Source organism: Bombus bifarius, unplaced genomic scaffold (assembly GCF_011952205.1).
Source record: "Bombus bifarius isolate JDL3187 unplaced genomic scaffold, Bbif_JDL3187 scf7180000007984, whole genome shotgun sequence".
Taxonomy (NCBI): Eukaryota; Metazoa; Arthropoda; class Insecta; order Hymenoptera; family Apidae; genus Bombus; species Bombus bifarius.
The window spans coordinates 4,065,039-4,090,813 of record NW_022884367.1 but is presented as its reverse complement, the minus strand read 5'-3'; the positions used below and the strand labels follow the sequence as shown (position 1 = coordinate 4,090,813).

At 40.9% G+C, this 25,775-nt stretch overlaps 1 protein-coding gene across 5 annotated transcripts in view; it reads left to right on the top strand.

Annotated features, from left to right (window-relative positions):
• Positions 1–25,775, top strand: part of LOC117204842 — a 92,786-nt gene that overhangs the window by 54,471 nt on the left and 12,540 nt on the right. The window contains exons 1-6 of one of the 5 annotated variants that reach the window (XR_004487139.1): positions 7,303–7,470; positions 7,937–8,355; positions 8,630–8,744; positions 8,911–9,134; positions 24,222–24,271; positions 24,731–25,195. Coding sequence is in view for 3 of the 5 variants with exons in the window: in XM_033442628.1 (XP_033298519.1) it covers positions 24,230–24,271; positions 24,844–25,158 (357 nt within the window). In the remaining 2 variants the exon portion in view is untranslated. Of the gene's footprint in view, positions 1–7,302; positions 7,471–7,936; positions 8,356–8,629; positions 8,745–8,850; positions 9,135–24,221; positions 24,272–24,730; positions 25,196–25,775 lie in introns of those variants that run through there. The other 4 variants (XM_033442629.1, XR_004487140.1, XM_033442627.1 and 1 more) reach the window with 4 other exon arrangements.

Genomic DNA, 25,775 nt, shown 5'->3' with positions numbered 1-25,775 from the left:
TTCCCTGTAATAGAGTGTTTAATGGAAAATATCTTTGAATTTTACTACTACGGAAAAATTATCATGGCAGCCATGCAACAATATTTTCGCACACACTTTTACGAACTTCTAATAAATCCATTATTTTCATTTGAAAAAGATTCAATATATAGCCGGAATCTTATCTAATAAAGTTACAGAACTTCAAATTGATACGTTAAACATCTTTCCTTAACAAGATTTCCCAAGATCGCCACATTTTATCATTGCCACACGAGTCTAGCTCGTTAACAAAGTACAATCTCAAGTGTTGATACGCGATTCCACCTCACATTTCCATCCCTATTGGCCTATTTAAGCTCGAGTCGACGTCGGAAGGATTTAGAAACATAGAACGAGGTTTTAGCATCGGTCGGACGATTGTACGTGTCATTAGATACTAGCCGTCTACTCTAGTCGGTTTTACGGTCGAATCGAGAGAGCAGATCCGATGTTCGATAAATTTTTTCACGTAAAGCCATCGTCGGTTCGATTCGACAATATCGACGCGCGTCCTGTTCCACGAGAATAATCGTCCTCCGAACGAAAAATCAAAGTGGACGTTAAGATAGCCGGGCATTTTGTTATCTTTACGGCCAGCCAATCTGCCGACCATGATTCTCCATCCACTTGGCTGGTCTATGAACGCATGCAGGCGGGAAAACGAGCTCAGGTGGACAACGCGATTTCCAAAGGTACACGACGATACTCTCTGGTCCCCCGTAAACGTTTTACGACACCGAGTTATAATTATTTTATTATCGTCGATCGTAAACGATCGGGCAAGTGAAGGTAATAATATGCAGTAAATACCTTTAATGGACAGCCTGGGACCCGACAGGACGTGTTAAGACGTGGCCGCCGTAAAACAGCAGGACGTCGACATGTTTTCCTGCATCGATCCTCGATTCGCCTCGATTCAACTTAATTTATCTCGAGTCCTTGCAAATGGAAGGAGGACAGGGCTGTGCGCGCCGATTGTCGACAGGCGATTTATACCGATTTTCTTGGTAAACGCGCCGATCCATTCACGGCGAACACGCGGACCTCTAATGTCCTGGCTAATTAAGTACCTATTCGTCCTTCGAGAAAATAATTAGCTTTATGCTTCGAGGTGTGCAACGGTATTAAAAACATTCTGTAATATCTGCCGAAAGTATAGAAAAATTCATAATTCGGTCATTAAATTAAAATTTAACATTTTTATTTTATATAAATATATATATATATAAAATTATATCAAATGTATATAATCTGTCTTTTACGGTCCGCAGAAAAATATTACAAAAATCTGCCAATAGTTCACGATATGTGATTAGTCTTTATTCAATGTCTTGGTTTCCTTTATTTACGCAAAACTCGAACAGACGTTCGATCCGCGGAACTGCTCCGAGAACCCCTGCCGCTCTATTCACAATCACGGATTTGATTTAGCGGTGGAGAGGCAATATAATGTCTCTAACGAGAGTGTAGTATAAGGATAAGGGTAGGAAGCCGAATGGAAGAGGCGGCGAACGAGCTGAAGGAGGACAGCGCATAATACCATAATGCCAAACCAACACAGTCCCGCTCATCAGTATCTTTGATTAGAGGCTCTATCCTCCTGATTTGCTTCTAATAAACCCGTGAAATCGCCAGGGGTTCGTGCTATCCACCGGGCATGTGAGTCTTGAGGATCTGCTAAGGAGGGTAATCATTTTTATCGATAAGCCCGGTATCATTTGAAATTATTAAGCAGCTGGAATTACACGGGGCGAAATTCTCGAAACGGAAGTCCGTGAATGGCGGATGAAACGAATCCCGGGTGGATCTGTTCTTCCTGATTACGCAATTGCGAGAAATTATCGATAATTCATCTCTAGTTTGGTTAATTCTGTGTTTTGAGCGTGTTTTGAACTGAAAATTTGAAGATGTCTCAGGGAATTTTTACGTCTAACAGATTTATTAGATCCATTCGAAACATACGCGAAGACGTAGTAAAGAATATTCAGCGCGGGAAATACAGAGGAATTGTTTCAAGCAACGGAACAAGCGTGAAAATTTCTTCACTGAAATTGAGAATGTACGGCACAATGATGACAAGTTGACGAATTAATGAAGAACTTCATAAACTTTCAAGCTAATGTTCCATAAAAGAAAGATTCAACACTCCAAGCATCGATCTGTTCCTAAATTTGTCGCAGCAGTATGAATTGTAACGAATGTTATGGACTCGAGGAAGAAAGGTTTCACATTTGATAAGCCCAGTTCGATTTAGGAGTAGCCATCTACCAATGCTTGGCCGGCAAATATTGCGGCGGAAAGTTGGCCAAGTTACATCGTAATTTCCAGGTTGAAAGTTCCAATACGGCGGCCGTTTTTTCCGGCGCGTTTCGAATCTGAATCCTTGGAAAGCGAATGAGCCTCTTTCGAGGAGAGGGAAACGAAAGGAGAGTGGGTTGACGGCTGCTCGAAGGCAGCATTATATACACTGGGAATACCTCCCGCTGGCTGCAGAAATCACTGGCGGGACTTAATAAGCGTGGAAAGAGCCGAAGAGATAGAAGATAGCTAGCCGGATGATGCGAAAACTTTGCTATATTAGCCGCTTTGGCGATCCGTAGCGCTTTTGCCACGCCGCGAAAACTTGCGGGATACGGGCACGCGTACCAACATATTCTCTCTCTCTGCCTTTTACACCCGTATCGAACTCCAACTTCCCGTGGAATATGTTTTCCCTCGGAGTTCCGACGAAGAAACGAAATATCGCCTTCCGGTATGGAGACCGAATATTTGTGCTTCTGATTCTAATCGAGGGGAAAGCCGCATAGAAGTTCCCTGTTTCGCTTTAAACCACCGAAATTAGTAGCTAGTCTAGTTCGTGAGATTTTCTTTTCGATTTCGTGCTTATCACGTTGCCCTGAAGTTTTGTCAAAATGTAACTGAATATCGATACAGAGATCAAAGTATAAAAAAATATGATTAGCGATATATCGTAAGTAATACCTAATTTGTATAATCGAGCAGAAATATCACAATACCTATCAAATTCAAAGATATTTATTATTATTTTAATTCAGTTACTCTAACCATTAGGCAATTTCTATGTCAAAGTTTCAACAGTTCACACGCTAGAATTCTTCTGAAATCAGCGAATGCCCGAAAATATTTCAGCTAAAGCTACAGGAAGGCGTTACTAGCTGATTTTCTTCCAACTCCGGCAAAACTTGCGACGCGTTTCCTTGCTTTTAAATCCGCGAATCCCACGCGGCTCGTATTTAAAAGGTCACGAAAAGAGAGGAGAGGACGGAGAGGATCTTGACTCGGACCAGACTTTATCAGACGCCTTTTCTCTCTTCCTTTCTTTCCGTTCTTTCAGTGGCAAGAAGTTAATGAACGACAAACACTCTCGCTCTCAGTCTTTGATGCACTGGCGTCTTGGCCCACGCGTCACCATAATTACGTCGTGCACGCACGCGTGTCCCATACTGCGTGATCGGGGTGCTAAGTGCATTCGCAGCTTCTTCTAGCCTCGCTATTCCACCGATGCTGATTTCATTTCTCTTCCAATGATCCTCTCACTTACTCAAAATTTCATTTTCATATTTTTTCTTAAGAAGAGATAGATGATATCATGTATACCGAAGTACAATTCCAAAATGAAATGAATTTTTACAATACTTTTTTGAATACGTGTAAATCAAAGACTAACAATATTCGTGCAGAGATATTTAAACGAGTAATTATTCGTATATTGGAAACACGGAGACTGTAATAATGCTTCAAAATTTTAGTGTGACTTTTAAAAATGTTCGAATATTCAATATTTAAATTTTTCGATATTTTGATCTAGGGATCAGTAATCTATATCTCACACCACGTAGGTAAATCTCAGTATATCAAGAAATAATAAATTGTCAAACTTTCGAAGGAGGAGAATAATACTAATAAATATCAAACATCCGACAACCGCATAGATATTCTTATACGTAATTAAGATCCGATACTCGTAACACAATCGAACGAATAAGTAAAACAGTATGTATAACAAAAAAACAAAAAAAAAAGAAAGAAAAATTGGCAACGATATCATTCGTTACGATCATTCGAGATCAGTGCAACAAGTTACGAAGGGTATATCGGAATGACGTTATGATGTCACGATGACATCATTGTCCGGGAGATCTGCTGCCGCTGCACCGAACGGAGTCGGCCAACGCTCCAGACAGGATATTATCGCGGCAGTCATTCGCTAATTGATCCACCGTAGTGTTTTATTTTACGCCGTCCAAACGCGGTTCTCAATATCTGATTGATGCTCGGTTTAGAACCAGCTGTGCACAATATCGTCTTATCTGTAATTGCATTACTTCGATCCTACAGTGTAATTATGCTTGTCGCGCAGATGTCTCTCTGCTACGTGGTTCATGCAAATTTTTCAGCTTGCAAGATTGAGACGTTTGAGCTCTGTTCATGTTGCATTCATTGAGAGACGATCTTCCGTCACGGTTGTTTCGCATTCGTTTCGATAATATCAGTTTTCTTAACTTTTTAATTATCGGCTATACGATGCGTGTCACAAGATATAATTGCGTCATTGCAACTGTCTTTGTGCGTATATGATATGTATAAGGTGTTAAATATAAGAATATAAGATCTTAAGAGTTCAGAATACTTATTAAAACTCTGGAACATGATTAACGAGTTAAAAAAAAAATTGTATGTACGAGTATTTGCCAACGTGACAAGTAAATAATCTACATGTTTAGAGGTCTGTTTGAAAAGAGAAATCGATCGAATATGATGTTAATTTAAAAAGAAGATTGATAGATGCTTCATCTCGAAGCGGAGAAATGAGAACCGTTTCAGTGACGATGCTATTAATTCATAGAGTTCATAATCTATTAGTTACGTTAGCGGAGGAGCGTTAACGAGTGTAATGGCAGCACACGCCATCTACGTGTCATTTAATTCTGACACCCTCACACCATCGATGATCTCATGCCGCGAGCCGACTTGACTTCGCTTAATTGTTTGTTATCATTACCGAGCGCGTGCTATTGAAATTAATGTTGATCTGTCTCAGTTAACATGTGCGCTCCCATAAAACCTGCTTCCGGCGCGTTGGCCCAGCTCACTTGATGGAATTAAGCTGCATGCGTCTCGTGTCGACGCTTGTTCCCCTGAAATAACCAGTTTTTCGACAGGCATCCGCTTTTCGATGTTACGTTCACCTCGACTGCACTCAATATGCTTGTTTGATTGCGTGCGTACGACTACAGTTTACTTAAAATAAATTACCTGAAGCAATTTTATTTTTTCATTTTATTTGCTTACAAGAAAAATCCAATTTTAATTTGTCTAAATTTTATAAAGGCAGCAATTCATAGCGGACTTCACCTTCGTTCTCGGTGCAGAAGTTTGTTCCCGATCAGTCAACTGAACCCTGAAGTCGTTTCTGGTTGAAGTTCATCCCGTTGATCGCAGAGAGAACTTCCTCTCATTGATGGACGATAAACGATTCTAATCTAACGCGACCAGCGAGCCAACGCATAATATGGTCGTTGACCCTCAGCCAATGATTCTGATCTCTCGACCCCAGCGTGTTATTTGATCGTTTGAACATCGAAAATTGTAGAAATGCAAGCTATTGTGCGGAAGTAAATAGCTCCGTCTACAGAGAGTCTACTGCAATTTGTGTTCATTTCCCAACTATGAAGCTAATATTTGTATTCATAGATACTTCACACTGGTTCCACGTTTTCTCTTATATTTGAATTAATTTGCATATTTATCCATTTGATTAAAAAAAGGTTTTAATTTATGGTATCGTACGAACATATAATATATTATACAAAATATATGGTGTTCAATGAGAATATTCATTCGACTATTATATTAATATTATATTATCTTACTCACTATAGTCGTTACTTTATACATACTCGTACCTTTTTAAGTTGAGGATTTTGTAAAATATCAAAGCAACCTACATATTCTTAAGTACCACTTTGTGACCTATAAATAGAGGAATTCGATATGTACAGGTACAAAATTGCATAAAAGAACGAATATTATTCGACATTCGTCAAATATGTAGATATAGTATATACTCGTACACGATAGCTAGTGAACGACATTATCTTGAACAACAGCTTTTCCGAAGCTGATAGGACAAACCTGATTGGCCTTGCAAAATCCAAGTACATATAATTTGCTTTTATGACTCGATAGCTTCGCGAAATGTGTTCCCAACGACGAAATCGTCGCCGGAGGAATCAGAAAGTCATTCTGGATATCGATCCCAGACGAATCCAAATGGACAACCCACTCGCGATATAATTTAATGATCATCGAAGGTTTTTCAAAGAACGCGGAGCAGTGTTGTCCGTAGCGCTAAAACCGGCTATCGCGATCGGACACGTCCGCAACGGACACACATAGTCGTTGATCGCAGTTTATTACGAATCGGGCACGGTCCAGATACGGCCGATCGTCGTTACGTGTGCTGCTCGATCGACGATATTATTACAGATTGCCTGAACGGCCTGTGAAATTCATGATGAGCCGTTTAATGGCTTTCGACAGCCGCGAAAATGATCCATTATGTTTCGACGCAGCAGCTTGGCCTTTGTTGATCAACCTCGAGCATCATCGATGCACGAGAGAGCTCTATTAAACTGTTGGTGCAATGCTTGCTTCATAGTCGCTAACAGTTCTATTCTGTTAACCTGGTAAACAGAAAAATTGAGTTGATTCGACGAAATCGTTCACGTAATTCAGTTGTACCTCCAGTATTTGAATTAATGGGAATAAATAATACGTAATTCGAATAGGAGAATGTGAAACTTGTTAAGATTTTCAGGAGTCTCGATACTTTCAAGAGTTATCGAAACTTAGAAATTCGAGACAAAATTCAAAACTTACCGATGGTCCGCGGATATTTATGCAAATTCATTGTTTTATGAACACAATTTAAGAAATAAAAACCTAAACGACGAATTGTTTCGTCTATTAAATAAAATATTACAAACAGTATTCCACTTGAAATACTTTATACAATATATTTCTACGAATTATATGCATAATAGACATTTTTATCTTTGCGTTTCTTATACTTACTAAGAATTTCAAGAGTTTTAAATATTCCGAATTATTTGAAATAATTTTGCTGTTTCTAATACACAGTGAGAAACTACGAACCGCTTTGAATTTAAAATTCAAATGGGCCCGCCGCTAGTAGCGACGCTATAATTGTAAATGACCAATCACATCAAACGTCGAAGATGCGAAACGTCATTTCTAAGATGGCGAGGATATTGATGACACGTAGAATTTTCTCGCGATTGAATATAAAATTTGTGATGTTTTTTAAAATGTTCAGTGTATGAGTATGTGTATATGTGTGTTTGTGCTGTGAGCTGATTGCTGCATATGGACTGATATTTAGCCGATAGCAACGTGAAATATCAGGTACCCTCTCTTTGATATTAACCTACACAGTAAAAGCTAGATTTCGTTGTCATGTTTACGAATGCAACATAAGAAAAATTAATACAGTAAACATGTCAATGTATTATTACATTCGTATCTGTAATCTATTGTCATTATTTGAGTTTGTTATTGTTCAATTCTACGTACGAAAATTTTTATATGATTTAGAAAAAACATACGCTGTATGTACATATATATATATATATATATATATATATATATATATATATATATATACATATTTGACAGTTTAGTTGCTACTAAACTTTTGGTAATATAATTACAGAAGTACAGATTCGATAGACAATTATTTTAATTATCACTATTGACGATTCAAATATGGTAAGATCGATGGAGTGAAACGTTTCTTTCTTTATTCTTTCTTAGGATCTCTATCTGTTTCCAAATTTTTAAGCGTTCCGTTTTTCTATTGTACTTTTTCTAGCGATCCATCTCGGTGCGCGCGCATAATTAGACTGAGTTATCGGCGCCAGATTCGGGGACAATGGCTGTATAAATATTCTCGTCGGGAGCGGTCCACGTACGTGGGCAGATGCGTCTTGCGGATACAGGGTGGTCCTGACTAAATGCAACGTGGATCAGAACAAGGCCGACTCGTAACGAGCGCGTCGCGAAGCGCCTGTTACGGCCACGCTTGATGCACGACGATCTGTCGCGTTTTTGACGCGAGTCGTTACTTGCCACTTCTCAGGCCATCGCCGAATTCCCTTGCGTTCCGTGTACGCGTTGCGATTCCACGATCTTTCGTCGATCCTTGTCAACTAGTAATTCTTCTAACCAGCGAAATAATAGTGTCTCACGTGTCTTCAATAAATCCAAGATATTAACGGATCAAAGACCTGTGTAAGTTACTTGCAGCTTAGGTTACTGTTATTCTTACCATATGTTATGTTATGTAACTGAAATCTAAAAGCGTAATAGTTCTGAAAGAATTTATTTATGTGATGTAAATACAAATGAATGCTCTATTTATCTGGATGTCTGAAGATAAACGGTTTATGTAATAGACATTCATTGATTCTGTCCATTACGTTTTTTTATTCAAATAAAAGAATTTATTTGATAGAAGTTCAATTCGTCCTAATAAATAGAGATTTACTATAATTCTTCTTTATAGGGTATTCTTGTAAGTAGTCCCGCAAAGTATTACTCTGTTTATTAGAGTGCTGAGAACAACTTAAAAACTTGAAATAGGTTGAAAGTAATCTGCTGAGAAAACAATCGTTTACTAAGTAAGTATAAATTATCTAATATATTAAACACCATTTTAATACTACTTATACTGAAAAAATCTAAGAAAATATAAACCTCATTATATCTGTGTAACTCCATCGATAGGTCCACTACTTCTTAAAAACAAGTTACGCTATCAAAAACTCTGTGTTTGCAATCTTCAAGATGTTAAAAGTTATGTAAAAATCTAATTCCATTCTCGCAACGAGAACCACCAACGAGATAGTGAACTGATCGACACATGGAAGAAAGAAAAGCTGCAACCATTAATAAACGTGCAACACGACATCGTAAGTGGGATGGTAACTCATGCTGGGACCGGAAGAGGAACGCGGTTATAAAATAAATGTAACGAGTCCTGTTCGATAGTAAAAGGCTAATGAGAATAGGTGCGTGCGAATGCTGTGAGACAACGCCCCAATTAACATAACGCATCGTGCGGAGACATTTATTTATTTATATTCGTCTCCAGAGAGTGGTGGAGGCGGTTGGTGGAGGGGGCGGGTCGAGCTTTATTTATGGTCTATCAAGTTAATTAATAACGCTCTCTATCCTCCGTCTCTGTCGTTCTCTTCTCGGGCGTGTGTACGACTCGTCGTCGCATGGAAAAATTAATTCGGTCATTAACGGATCGTATCCGTAACAGTATGATTCGTGTCCCTCCTGAGTCTCCCGAGACGACCGAGAAAGATGAGTTCGGGTCCCATGGGCGTTTTCAGAAATATCGATTAATCAACGAAAGGGAGAGGTTGTGGATACAATTGATGGCTTCTACGGTCTCTATCGCTTTGCTTCGGCTCTGACGTACAATTGAAAAGAAAAACAGGCAGGATATGGCAAGGGACAAGATGATATAATGTGATACACCTCGGATAGATTATTAGTGGATTAATGGATGTTATAGAAATGCTTTTAGCTTTTCGGTTAGTTGCATAATTGATAGATTTAATTGATAGATACGTATAACGATAAGATGCTGGAAATGAAAATTTCATATAAACAGGCGATTCACTATATTACTAGAAACTCATAAATAACAAGATACGAAGGATCTGCGATTGATTGTCTTATTGTGTAATACAAACTACCAATTTCCAACTTAAAAAGAAATGAATTTTTGATATAAAGCATAGACGAAGGGAACAAGCTTGTTAACAACTATTGTATTTTTCTCAAGACTAATTAATAAGAGAGAAATAAATCAGGTGATATGGTAAAACGAATTAAGTAGTGAAATGGATATCGAAAGAATAAGAATAATTAAAAACAAATATACAATGTCTACAGAAAGTCTTAAAATTTAATACAAATTGGAAATTTAGAATTCTGCACGAACGTATGGCAAGAGGTAGAATTTATTTCGCAGGCGTAAAAAATGATGCCCACTAATTGCATAAACCAACAAGTGTAACCCAATCCAAAGTGTCTCCATAGTCAAGAGGATGGATAATTACCATGATACGAGGCCCGAAATGCCGGTGTAACACGATCGGGCCACTTCTCGGGAAAGAAGGACCTTTTCAGACGGCCGTTTGAATTCGGCTGACCTTCCCTGTTCGAAGGATACTATCTCCTTTAAACCGTAGAGCCCTCTATAAAACAAAAGTCCTCGTGGCCTCTTAATGACCCGACCTAGCGTGTTTCTCGAGGTCGCGGACCACGAATGCGCCACGTCGTAAAATATCGAACAAAATCTTTCCATCGACGTCTTTCATCTTTCTTTCGACGACGTTCACGGCAAGATCTCATACTTCTTTCCTCTCTATTTTCCAATTAAACGAATTTCCATTAAAAACGATCGTTGGATCGTAATAAAAAATAAAGATTGTATAGTATATATTTATCGAATCAGCGACGTGTAATCGACGTTTTGCAACGTTTCGCGTGATGTTTCATGTTATGAAACGTCATTTAAACGTGGAATGAAAAGAAATCGTGTATAATAGAGATCGTATGAATCTTGCCGGCGGAATAAATTCTGCAATTCGAGATGGAAGTCGTAACAATTTTTTCTCTTCGGATCCGGTTATTTTAGAGTAACGTTCAAACCAGCCGCAGAAATGTCGCACCTTCGGTCTTAACAACATGATAGAGTGCGAGCGACAGCCAACTTTATCATTCTTGAGCGTGGTGGGTGCGTTAACTGCGGTGCACGCTAGTATTTTGCTGGCCCTATTAATAGATACGTCTGTGTCTATGTAGCCGCAGCATTACAGATATTAATAGCCCATAAATTCAACGCTATTTCCACAGGTAAAAGTTGTACAGCAAAAACTCGCAGGCAATTCTTTGCTATTTCGCGGAAGCTATCGTTCAACTGATACTGACAATAAGCGACGTACGAACAAGGAAATTACATTTCTGACGAACTGATTTCTGATATGATTTTAATTGTTATTTGGTATTCAATAACCAAAATACTAATTATAATATTGATTATATTTCATAACAATCATTGAACAATTGTCTCTAAAAATGAAAATTTTTAGTGACGAAATAGCGAACAACGTATATGTTCTGCAAAATATAATAAATAACACGTTATTAGGTTTCAAAAGTTTTTATATAACATGCGAAGATAAATACAAATCACTTCGTAGGAGGACACCGTATCAGTACTTTTTAAACAATCAATTTATTATTTAATCAATTTGTGTAAAACTAATGATCAAGTTATAGAAGGAAAAATCATATGAAATTACGTAAGCAAACTTTGAATCCTATTAGAGATAGATAAATCTACAAGCATCGTATTAATTTATACGCAAAACGCACTAACCATCGAGCCAACAAAAGCATGAACAGCGTAAACAGATTTCGCTGTCCATTAAAATTCCCCGATTACCCCGTCTTATTACCAAAAATACTCCAACGACGTACGCCAATTTCGTTAACAAACATCATCTTCACGCTTCTCTCTAATACTTTTCGCACCTGCAACAGGACAGGTCTTCGAGAAAAGGTCTACCGTTGCAGACATTCAGTCCGCGATGGAGAGGAACATAAAAACTCGGGTTGCTGGCTTTTCGATGGAGCGTCGCATTTTAATTATTTCGCTAGGTTTCGTGATGACGGTTTCGCGGGGAGCGAGGAAAGGCGGGCAGAGGTTGTGCACTGGGCGGACACAATGGGGCACCGTCGAACGAAGGTCTCGCGGTTCTCTGCCGAGCCCTGGTATAATGTTTTATGGCTGCGATCAGCCGTAGAAGTATGAAGTGTCGATAGAGCGAGGCAGAAGCGAAGAGCGGCAAAGATCAAAGGGCCTATAGACGCCGCGTGGTAGCTCGGGACACGCTCGCCCCCCTCCTTCCAGCTCACGCTTGTTCTCTTTCTCCTTTGCCGACTGGATGGATCTTGCTCCATCCACATCGTGATTTCAGCTATTCTCACCGTCCTTCTCGCTCCTCACGAGACCCGCTTACTCTTCGAGCAAATGTCTCTCTCTCTCTTTTTCTTCGTTTCTTTCTTTTCCTTTTCGTTTTTTCGCCTTTTTCCCCTATTTGTTTCCTTTCGCGTTCGCGATGCTTCTTCCACTTCTTCGCGACCGCGACCGCGTCCAACACTTTTTGCATCTTTTTCCCGAAGATTCCGTGCTTCTCGCGAGGCCATTGGTCCTCCATGCAGTTCTCCAAGATCTAAGATTCTAAATGGAAGAATTCTGAGTTTAAGTGGTTGTCAATGATAATAGTTTGAACGTGCGACGATAAGCGAGAGACTAGGAATGATTAGTTAATATTTGATAGCTTTTGGATGATTTGTATCGTATTTGTATTCTAGTATCGGACCTTTTTAGATTTTTATTTTGCTAATGTCGTAAATGATTGGTGCGTTAAGTGGGTTGTGAAACCTTTACGTGATTTATTCGTCGGATAGAATGATAAATTACAATAAATGGACAATGTGGAAGGGTCAGTTTGCAAGTTTGGATTGCAAGTTTGCAAATCGTAGTGTATATTTAACATACACAATTTCTTTCTAGAAAAATGTTGCAAAGAAGAATTGATGTACTCAAGAATTCATCTAGTAGTAAATTTTCAGAAAATTGCGGAAATATTACCATCTTCTAAATTAAGACATTTCATCTGTTTAAAAAACTTTCAAAAATTAACTTGCTAGGAAAACCTAACAATTTTATTGTTAACAAAAAATTTGCTGCAACTTGTAAGAAGGTTCTTTCAAATTTCGCCGAAGGGAAAGTTTGCTAGAAGCGGTTGAGGAGTGGTAGAAGACGTCAGAGCTTCGTAAGTTGCGAATTCGTTCTGACGACGGAAACCCCGGCCTGAACGTCGCGTTTCGAAACTAATAACGGCCAATTGTCGGCGTATCGCGTACCCGGCGTAATTGGAGGAATAAATTGAAAAATTAGCAGAACGGCTCGGTAGCTCTGAGTCATCAGAGTCCCTCCAGATCCGCCGGTCTGCCGATAATAACAACGACTGGAATGTCAAACGGTCGCTTCGGCCTGCAACGAGCGGCCTAACTCCTTCATTTCCCCGCAAATTGCGAACCTCGTGTCCCCTTATCGGCGTCTCTTTGCGATCTGAAAATTTCATCACGTCATCGGTGACGCGCAACAAACCCAATACAGATTATATACTTTGAGCAACCTATTTTCCAAATTTTAATTTTATATCCGATTCGTCGGAATCACTTCCAAAAAAAGTACCGAGAATATAACTATAGAGTTTGGTAAAATTTGATTTTGTAGCTCTATATTGATACTGTAGAGAACTGTTCCACTAACGAAACTCTTTCGATTATTTCATTTTATTCTCATTTTTCAAACTACAAGTTTTCCATCGGTAACCTCAAACTTTAAAGATATACGTAAAGTATTACATTTTCCTTAGTTATGTTCGTGAAAGTATGAAATTGCATAAGAATTTGCGACCTAGTGATCACAATCAAAATTATACGTATATAATTCTATCGTTAAATTTGAATTTCAAGTTTGCCAATCATGTACCAAGAATTCCTTCTCGAAATAATTAGCAAACTTTTTCCAAATTCCCTTGACCATATACGTAATTCTCTTTTGATTCAAACAAAAAATTCAAAGACATTGGGAACACTGTTTACCTTGTAAACAGTGCAAAGTCTAACCATGAAGAGCGAAGGGGTCAAGAACCCAGTTGCTAATGAGCGGAGGAGGCATCTCTAGTCGCAATCGCATAAATCAGGGCAAAAGGGGCAGAGAACGACGAAGAGATGACAAGGGGAGGGGGGAGAACAACGAAGAAGCAAGTAGGAGAGATAGAGAGAATACGTCGGGCAGGTACGTCGTATACCTGGTGGGTTCAGGAAAACATTGACACGACACGAGGCAACGCACCCGTCCCGCCGATGACACAGCGGCGCACGTGCACTCTGAGTAGTCGGGCATAAATAATACAAGACGCGGACAAAGATGCCGCCCTCTTGACCATTTGTTTAAATTAAAATTATCCCTGGACCGAGCAGAGTTCGTCTCCTCTGGTGTCCGCACGCCGGCTCTTTTATTATAATTGTTAATGGACGCTTGTCTATGTTGCCCCGACCACCTCTGCACGTGGCCTATTCGCGCGCTGATCTGCTCAAACCTCCAATCTGCGTTAATTTGTTCGTTCTGACGCTTAATTTGATTTTTTAGCGCCTATGGTTCTTTTGGTATCGTAAAACATAATTTATAGAGTGTGTCTTTGACCATTATAAATCTATTTGCAGAACGTTGTCTTTAAAATACCAACGTTGTTACTGTTCAATATTGTTGGATCACAGATGATCTTCGAGAGTATAGGTTGAGTTACATAATGGTTTCCAGTATTTCATAATAATTCTTTTGCTGCGTTTTATGCGACGAGATTTACCAATTGTACGTACCGCGAGAAACATATAAATTAAACTCAAATACCTTTGAGCTTAGAACTTATCATCGACTCGAAGAACAAGAAAGCCCGAATACTAAACTTTCGAATAGTCTAAAACCAGTGTACCCTGTTAAAGCCATTATTCTTGACGTATCAACATATCAGAACCGTAGTAGAACCGTCATGCTGTTAAAATCGAGACTTTTATTAGTCGAGGAGATGGGATGGCCCGGTATAGTTATCGAGAAAGCTGATGACATAAAGATGGGCCAGGATCAGGCTGGAAAGGCAACGAGGTTGAAATAGAATCATCAGGAATTCCGGGCATGACCTTAAATCGACTCCCCGATACCAATCTCTATCGATAGCCTCTCGCTTCGAGGACTCAACTGGATCCTGAAAACACGATAATTCGTCGAAGACTTTATGACGGTCATTTCAGACGTCCTGTCGATTCTCATTCGTAGCTAATTGAACGTTTTCTCACAGGGTTCAAGCGAGCCAAAACAGAAAGGGATAAAAGGTTCGTGACGTTCTTCGAATCCTCGAATCACCATCAGATTCGCCGATCTGCTCGCGTATGCCCAAACTAATTTTCCAATTAGCAACGAGTGGATTAACACTGTTGTGTAAAATTGAAATTCGAACGAGCATCGCGACTATCATATAGTGTCGCTATCTTATAACTGACTGCCGTGATGCTGAACCACGTTAAAGTTTCCGTATATCTAACGATCGGCTAGTAGAAGTTAGACGCTATCGGTTAGCCTGGATCACAGGACAGTTTCGTAAAAACCGTGCTAGACCTGCTGGAATCTTTTTACGCGGGGAATACATTAAAATACGCAATAAGTAATTACGAGCTGATGTTACTGTTAATTAAACATCGTTTTCGCTACGATGTTACAGAAAGTCAAGTCGACTGGAGTCTGAAAGTAATAAAGAGGCAAATAGGTAGTTTCTTGCGCCCGGTAATTATATCCATATAAATATAACGCTTCCTTTTATGGTAACGGTTGATGCAACATATTTTCTGTGATATTATTTTCATACAAAATTTCTATGGACATCGAAGTGAAAAGTTATATCATGAATGATATTGTGTATTTCTAAATTCCAGTTATAATTGTCAATCTATATAAGTGAGACGAATAATAGAAGCGCAAAGAATTGAAAACTCGATAAAAGTAAATCAATTTTCCACGTTTGTGACAGTAGGCTGATTTAGGAATTTTTGTATGTTTCATTCTTATCAATTAGCCACACTAAATCAAACATTTTGTCGAGTATCTAATTTGTAAGAAATATTTGTCTGATGATATAAAACTCATAAGCATAAAACTCATTCGCGCTAATGAAAGAAAATAGCAGAAAAAATTATAAAGTTAAACGCAATATAATTGAAACTGTCTGACAACAACCCTTTATCGACGTAAACCGACGTTTCATCCAATATGATGTTCCCGCATTCGGCGAACTTAATTCCAGCAAAGCGTGGAATCTGTGGGAGAGATGCGGGCAATCGAGAGGAGGACAGCCAGAAAAATGTTCTTCGGAGCATTACTCATAGCCCATTGAAGGAACTATCCAAAGGCAAGCAACATCTTCAGAAAACACGAACGTTAACGTGGCCGTGGCCATGACGCATTGGCGCGTAAGAAAAGCACGACGGGACGACCACGGAGAACAGAGTTGCTCGCGCGTTCGTTCTTCGTGGCTCGAAGAGTAAATAGCCCGACAACGGATCCATTCGAGGAGCGAATAAACGGGGGATCCAGTACGATTCGATTGGTCGTTTAGTAGAACGATCACACGCCTGTAAAATGCGAAACTCGTTCCTACAAGATCCGAACGCAGCACTACGCGCAATTTACCTCCTGCTCCGGAGCGCGGTAAAGCACTTTACACCGGGGTCTGGAGCGGTTTTATCGAATTCTGATCTCCTCCCGGTTCCTCTGTCCTTCACCGCCGTTGAATGTGATCCGACTGATAGGCAAACACGATGCCAGATGTTGGGCCAAGGCAATTTGCGCAACGATCGATTTATGACGGTCATATACGTGCACGATGTTCGCTGCTTTTCCCGTTTAATGGAGCTCCAATAAAGTCGTTCCTCGACGAGGCCAATCGCGAATTACAACGGGTCCTCGCGGCGATTGCTTTTTTCATGAAATTTCGAGAGGTTAGACGGAGATACCACGGGACGATAACAGCCGCAAATATCGTGTTTCAACGAACGTTGTTTATGAAATTTGAAAATCCCCGGGAATCAGGATTTTCGTTAGGTGTGTTTTTGGGTCCGATTAACGACGTGCTTTTCTGACGAGAATGACTGACAGTAGGGACCCAGGAATAAGATTTCAGAAAATATTAACACCGCAAATGGCTTCGTGTGTTTTCGATTCAGCGTCATTAAAATATATCAGGCGTTATCTTTCACAAAAGTTTTAATGAAATTCTTATTTATTGCAGAAAGCGTAGCTTGTGTTCTTAATCCACCACATGCTAACTGAATCATTTATGTTCAAACTTCATTCTTTCGCTTTTCTCAATCTCCAAAAGGCATGAAATTTTGGGATACTCAGCAATGTCTTTATTAGATTACCATTCGTCGAATAAAACGTTTGAAACTTATTTCAGTGATATAGTAATTCCGAAGGAACAAATACAATTTTGAAATTTCGTTGGGATTATCTACGATCGCAAATGAAAGTCAAACTTTTCGATTAGTCGATGTCAATGTTCTCCAAATTGTTTCATTCCACTATTCGTTTACCTTCGTGCAAGACCTTGCACTATCTCTGGAGATCGTATCACCGTTGTAACCGCGCGCTGTATGTTCTGTTAAGTAACGAGACAATCCCTCGAATAGCATAAAGAAACGTTCCACGCGATCATTCACTCTAATAGGAGTTGGCGAGCACTGTTCGAATGGAATGATAGATCGGCATGGCGTTGATCGCATCGAGCCCGCGACGAGAATCCGTCAATGTCGTCGGGTGCGGGGAGTTTCCGTGGCCCTCCTCGTTTGACACGGATACCTTTTCTCTCCCCCTTCTCTTGTTCGCCTTCTTCAGAGACTTTGTCTTAGATGCTGCGAGAAGATACCGTGTGGAAGGTGTAATGGATCGCCACACGACCAGCCGCCCCAACCCCCGTAAGGAACACCGGCTGAGATCGGTCAGATTACAGAGAAGCGGGGCATAATGTCCAAACAGTTGCTCGTCAACAACCGTCTAACGGTCCTACAAAACGTCTACCATTGCCGATCGCGCGGCCGACAGTCGAATTCCTCGAACATCGGCCGATCGAGAGCTGAAATCTTCACGAACTGTCTTGGATACCGTTACGAGGCACTACAACATGGGCTATCGTGGAAACCGACGATGTTCGCGCCGATTCCAAGCTGCTCCGCCAGTAAACCAGATCCCCCGTGATCTGGAAACGAAAATTTTACGGTGGCAACCGTGGTTCGTGTTAACTGGCTCGTCTCTCAATGAAATCGTGGATTCCTCTGACATGACGGTAGGCTTAAAGGCTTACTTCGCTGAAGTCATATTGTGCGAACCATTGAGCAACTTAGATGAATCAGTAACAGGAATATTAGCCAAGTGTGACACGCAGATTTCGATACAACTTTCTAGATTCATAGTGTAAGTTACTTGCAACGCATCTGTTTAATGCTACGACGATTAGTAACGTTACAGCCACTCCATATAAGGGTCAATCTTTTTTGATTGTTTATTATTTCCAGCGAAATATTCAAAGTTACTGAATTTTTCTACTAACATAACAAAAATAATATTTCATTAATTTTTGTTGTAAAAGCCGTACTCGACTCTAGTCGATAATCATGACAATATTGAAGATTCGAAACTAATGCATCTTGATTAGGACGAAGACCCTAATTTATAAAATGCTTCTACTATATTGCTACTATATGAGGACCATTATCGACAAAGAAACACGACACCAAATTGACTTAAAAACCCAGCGAAACCCCTTCGAGTCTAACGAACTTAACAGCAGTACAAACAGCAGTGCAAACATAACCAAGAGTCGATTTAGACTCGGGAAATTTAAGAACCTTCCAATCCAACGGTAGAGACATGGAAGCATTTCAATCCAGTATAGGGCAGCTGAAGGGATTATTAACCAGGTAGAAGGTAGCGAGAAAATCAAAGCGTAGGATTGGTGTTCACGATGAACAGGCTGAACTATCCCACGGTCGAGCTTCTCCTCCCGCAGGATATTCGATTTCGGTAGCTGTGGCTCGCGTTCGTACGGACTCTACGTCGTAGGAAAACGATGGACGTGGATCTGCGGAAAGACGTGGCACGCCGCGCCGTGGGTGTGTGCGCGGATGGGACGAGGAGATCCACGAGCACACGGCCGGAAAAGGAAGAGGAGAGGGGCTGGTAGAAAGAGCAAACGAGCTGTGGAAGATGAAAGAAGGACGGTGGTATCTCGTGGGTCGTAGTCGAGAAGAGCGAAGAAGGAAGAAATAGTGGTCGTGGGTCGAGGGGGGTGAGTTGGAGGGCGGGTGGGTGGGGGGAGGCAAGAGAGACACAGAGGGAACTTGTTATGCTTTGAGAGATATGGCGGAGGCCTGCGGAATACATAATTTTGTAAAGACAAAAATGCTGCGGTCGTGCCTCGGTGGAGTCGCATTTTTCCTTGTTTCACGAAATGTTCAGGCTCGCCTTCCCTCCCACTCCCTCTTTTCCGTTCGTGGCCTGCTCCTTGTCCAAGCTTCTCCCCGCGCATCATCCCTCTCTCGTTCCTCTAGTAATGCGCCGCGGAATGAGAAACGTTTTGTAAAAAATGTATCCGCATCTTCGCAACGCCGCGGCTCTACCGGCCATGTCCCTTTCCTTCTTCCGTTCTCTCGTTCTCCCTTCCTTGCTGTGTATGGGGTAACATGCTGCACAGAATCGTGCGCGTGTTCTTGGAACGCGATCAAATGAATTCTGATGCACTTGAAGCGTTCGTTTCGCTGTCGATGAGGGAAACATGCGGCACGGCACGTGCCATTCAACTTTTCTAATCTCTTCAATGGCGGAGCAGATTGAACACCATTGTTACTAATTGATCTTTATGGTGTAGAATTAGCTAATCTTGTCTCTCTCCCTCTTCTGTTCTTCAGATAAGAACGTGTGAATCTAGATTGATTTCCACCGATGAAATTTTATGAGTTCGTGAAAATAATTCTTAGTTGCATCAGCCTTGAAAGTAAACGTATACTTCATCCAAATCACATCATCGAAATGAACAATGTTTATTTCTTATAATTATAGAGGGTTAATTATTAAAAACCGTGTTTTCGTTTCAACATATATTACGTAAATAACAATGACGAATATCACGATCAGAATATCCAGATGATGTTTTTCCGTACGATACACGTAACGAAAAAGTGCAGCGTTGTATTGATAGCGCATTGAGATTTCAGCTTCTCGTTTTCCTCGTTTCCTGTAGGTCGCATGGGTCGGGACATATTTCACGATTTACAGACTAAAGGACACGCATTCCCGGACAATAATTCTCGAACTGAGATATCGGCGGGGTCGTAAAGAACGACAAACTATTGTCTTAAGGACAAAATGTAGCCAATAAGTGGTCGTGCCACGGAAATAGGCGAAACGCGTGTAACGGTCCTTTTCTGAGGGAAAAAAAATTTCCATAAACTCCGCCGATCCTTTCGTGTGATCTCCTAGTCCCTTCCTCGTCGTTGGAGTCTGTTCTCTCTTGTCCCCTCTTACTTTCACGCATAGTTGAGATCCCTAACTGATTTTAGTGGTTTCCCTTTGACTTTTTGACGTCTTACAAGGGCCGACAGCCATTCAAATACTTCTGTAACCGCGCGCGGGGACTGTCGCCGCCATAACTAACCTAGGATAACTCTCTGGGAACTTCGCCTCTCTTTCCCTCCGCCGAATATTCGCCATTGCTCTCTCAACTACCGCTCCTTTTCTGCATCAACTTTTGTTCAGGGTTAAAACGGCCCGTTTTGTGGTTAGGAAAACTGTTAGGGTAGCGTGAATTATTGGAATTTGATTATGCTTAAGTTCTCCAGCAACGAAGGTTGGACAACTTTGGCAACGTTGATAGGATCAAACATAATCGCAGGGCTAATTAGGTATCGTTATGTTGCACTTAAAGTTGTGAATAATTGATGAAAAGTTCACTTCAACGTTACACATGATACTTTTATGTTAAATTATGATTTAAACGTTTCTGTAGGTATATTTGTAGCTTTTGTTAATGTCAATGTACGAAAAATGTATCTTGCAATGTGATTTCTGAAAGTTTTTAAGTATATTTCATTTTTTTACGTATAAACGATATCGAAAATTATAATATTGATAATCGAGCTTTTAAAAATCAGGTTAATTGAAAACTTTTCGTCAATCACATAGCTACAACAATGATCTCCAAGGAATGTTATTTAACGAAACTTCTCATTACCGAGAATCTTAATACGTTCCTTCTAACTGGAGGAACCGTCTCAACTTATTGGCAGAAGAGCAAGCGCAATAATTCGAAACGGCTCGATCTTCTTCAAAAGCGGAACTTCGACGATCCACCGAACTACGGTGGAACTTTTCTAGGTCAAACCCCTTCGCGTTCACATAACCCACTTCCGTCCAGAGGTTTTCCAACCACTTATCCGCCCTAACACGACGGTTCTTTCAACACAGAGAGGAGCGGATAGACGGAACGAAACGAAGGAGACTGAAAAGCTGAAACGGGCAAAGTGTGTCCGTGAGATTCAGAGAAACGCGAGTTCGCTTCGCAACTGTGGAGTTTGCATTCTGGCACGTATAGCAGTTTTCAAGATGGGTATTTGATAGGATGTGGACACGTAGGCTATGTATACGCGGCGACTCGGTAGATTAGGATGATATAATTACAACATTAACATAAGTCACCGGACAGGCACGGCCGCGGAATAGTAATCGTGTCGAACACGTGTGCGCGTCATCGCTGTTTCGTTTTACTGCACTTCGTTTCTAGGGACAGTGCCGCCTCGACGGGTTCACGTGCGTTTTCGTCAGTTGGATATCCTTCTCTTAAATACCGAGATATTTATCGCGACGATTCGCGCAGTCGGCCACGGTCAACTTGTTTTCCGAATTTAATCGTTCGACCATAATCATCTACTATGCATAATTATTAATCAATTGAGCTTAACTACTTAACTTGATATCAAAGTTATTGAGAACCTTTGACAACGATTACTCGGAGTAACTTCAGCAAATGGGAGCAAAGATTGATCGGTCTTTTTCAAATTAATCGAAATACTGCTATAAAATTTGGAAGATATATCAGAGAGGTTTTGATTATTATTTTTGTATTGTTTAGTTACTCCAAATATACTTGTGTACACATTACATTTGGAACTCGTACATAAAAAGTTGTAATAGTTTGGTTTCGTTTAGCATATTGGGAGATCCAATCGGTGTACAAAGAAACTTTGTCATTTTACGAGAAGCGCAGTCGTCTTCTTTTTATTCTCTTTCTTGTGATCCATATCTTTGTTATATAACGTTTCTTCAGACCCTTCGGAAGGATATTTGTGAACGTGAAAATAGCGATGCAGGTGATCGAATGGCATAATTCTATTAACACAACAAACATTTCAAACAAGTTCTAAAGGGAATGGGCATGATATTTCGGCCTTAAACTTGATCCGTAAACGCGATACGTAGCTCGAGCAGTAAAGTTGATACAAATTCTTTCATTCGATGAACGTGGAACGAAAAATTTCCGCGATTCACCGGCTCGTGGCCCGTTGCAAGGGCGGTCGAGCTTGTCGCGTAACAATTTCCAAATTGCCGTGAAATCCGCGATCCAAACGTTCCAGTGGAGCACAAAGAAAAATCCGTTCCGCGGCAACAAGCAATGAACCAGAGAAAACAGAGACGAAAGAAAAAGGTGGAAGCGAGGAAGATAGAACGGATGGGGAAAAAAGAGCGAGAGGGAGAGAGGAAGGAACACCATGAAATCAGGAACCTGACTGGGCATACAGCGTTCGGAAAGTTGGTGAACTGATGAAGCAGTCAGACGATCATAAAAGGTAGGCAAGTTGAGCGTTGCCTGATGAAGAAATAAAAGTGTATACCTCCGTCTGACCCCGCTTCCCTCTGTCCGCGGTCCAACCGGTCGGAAGGTACAGAAAGCACCGAGATAGGGTTGCGGAGGCAGGCAGATTTCGCTCCCTCTCTCTTTTTCTCTCCCTTTCTGGGTTTATCCGAGTCACCGATCGCGTAGATTCCGAGAAGCAGCCGAAACAATATCATAACTCGTCGGCCCCGGGAGCCCATGGCCGTAAATAGAAATGCCTGATACCGCGAGAGAGAAGAGACTTGCTGGCTGCCCCGGCTGCTTCGTATTCCACCCGCGCAAACGGGGCTCCATGATAATTATGATGCGTCTTGGAGTCCCGCGCGATCGGTTTTTGATGTGGTTGAGCCGCCGAAACGGTCCCCGGTACCGGTTCGCCTTCATTCGTGATAGAAATTTTTGATCGATCTTCGCTAGTTCCACATTTTTTCGGCGGCTCCGCTTGAAATAGTATGGTTGGTGTTTCTTCGTATGATAAATTATTCTCTGAGGATAATGCCCTCCGATCGTTATCGATACGCGGAGGAGAAACTAAATGGTTTCGTGGAAGTACGCTGGCAAGATTTAACGATCGGGAATATTAGAAATCGCTGTAAAATATTTATTACCTTATTATTTTTTATATTAAGTTACACGTAGGGTTAATTAGTTCCGAAGAAATACATCGTCGTTTTGTTGGAAGAATACTGAAACTAGGAAAGTCAATTTTTTAGCAACTCGATACGTATCTGATAAGACAGAAACGTGACGAATGTAATTTCGATCGTGATACTGTTTGATGTAGTAAGAGCAGTTGTGCAGGGATGGAGTTATTCAAAGGAAACTGGATCGTTTTGGCGATGCTTTCATAGATTCTGGTCCCTTTGACGATTTTATCCATTCTCTACGGTCCGAATCTTTCAACATTCGCCACGGACAGCTCCGGTTGGCTAGCTTCGGCTTTCAGGACGAAGAATAGACACTAGAACCACGGGTTGCGCTCGCTTAATCCGCGAATCGAAGCTTTCATGCATAATTCATGGCCGCGCCTTCGCATCCCCGCTTCTCCACGCGGCGTCTTTTGAATCGGAAACTTTTGGAATTCCCTTCCCGACGGGAAATTTATCGCGCTTACGGCATTTACGTCGCCGAGAAAACTCCGCGTTTTACACCTCCGTGCTGCCCCCAAGAAGAAGAACGATGCAACGTTGTATGAGATCTATTTTTCTTTCTTTTTCCTCTCCTCTTTCTTTTTAATATGTTGCTAGCAAAGCATTTTTGGCGCAAAGGGAAAACATTGTTTCGTTCAGCTGAAAAATAGAAACTATTTGGCTAAAGTTGCTTCAGAGGTCGGGGCGTTTCACGGGTTTCTATCTTTTATTTTTTATTGCGTGTCAAAATGCGATGCACTCGACTTAAAGATACTTAAACTTCATTTGAATAACATTACGACAATTGAAGAAACACGAACTTAGCATTGCGTGAAACTGACTAATCGTGTATTCTTACGTTTATTTGTTACAGCACCTTTGATGAACACCTCCTGGATTCTGACCAGTGAATGCGCAGTACGAGTAAGTAACCTGTATTTATATTTCATACGTCTACTTGAAACTAAACCTCAAAATCTGTCAAAAAGATTTATTTCGATTTAACCACCGTCCTGAAACTCAAAAGTAGAAAACAAATCATTTTTCATGTTTAAAAACGCTTTATTTAGCGTATCAATCGCTCCATATAGCCTTCCATTCTTGCCACAATGCTCATCATAAGAAACGCAGGTATCGAACTCTAAAAGCTCCAATAAAATCATCCTAATATATTTCCTTTTCTTTTTTTTCTTTTTTGTCTAAACGGCCATAAATTTTCAAATAACACAAAGCAACCCCAGCGAGGGTGGTAGGAAAGAAAAAAGGTCGTGATTAATATTTGAGAATTTATTGGATGACGGTGTTGGATGTGCACACCGCGTTAATCGTGGAAATCGGCCCGAATGGACCGAGGACCGCGACTGATTCGCTGATACAATTTAGGCATGCGGGTGTGAGACCTTCCTCCCCTTGACTCGGTGTCAATTTCAATTGTCCGTTGAAGAGATTGATACGGGCGATTTTGGCTGGCTGATAGCAGTGTCATTCAACGACAGGAGCACGTCTCCCATAAATGCAGAAAACGTCGTTTCTGTTCCGGAGGACTCGAGAGAAGTTTATGGGCACGTTTTTGGTGGCCGCTTTCGGGGAACGATGATTTGGGTAATTCTCGTTGGACGGAAGATTTCGGGGCCCGATTAAGCGGAACGACTGATGAAGAGACTTGGAAATCCAGCTCTCCGGCTGAAAGGTACTGCGTACTTAATAAAGATGATGACAGTCGCGAGAGCCTTTGTGAGAGCTACTCGAAAGGCCTACTAGGCTCTTCTTTTTCGTGGAACCAACTTGTACGCTTGAAACAGCCCTGGTAAATAAAACCGGCGATAATCTGGCCAATTATCTGATCTAGATCTGGCGAGGAAGTAATTTTTATTAGACGTTCTCTCGTAATAATAAGCAGTTGGCCCTTGTACGTGCCTGTGTCTATGTTTCTTATCAAGTAAACTGATCTATGAGCGTGTAATAGAGCTGGATTCAGGATCGATCGGGAAACGATTCGGTGAAACGAGTCAATACTAAGTTCATTAGAAAGTTTTCAGGGTAAAAGAAGTATAAGAAACTGTAAGTGTTTGTCAAGCCAGCATTCCCATTGTCAGTGAGCCTTTTTCACGAGCGTGGCTAATGGATTTATGGTCGCAAAATTCGCCGACCAGACATGTCTCGCCTTCGTACAATTTCGGAGACGATATTAGCATTAGAGAGACGAGCAAAGTCTGGCTGTGGGCAAGGTATGGCCCAGGTAGATCATCCTACGCGTTGCTCCAACAACGACAAACCACACCCGCCTTTGGACAATGGGTGACGCACTCCACTGTGCCCCGCTCGCCTCCCTTTTTCTTGAATTATGGCTTAGCTGCTCCTTTCGCGCCGTTTCAACTATCGTTCGACCACCATTCTGCCGATCGAAGATCTTCGAATTACGTATGCT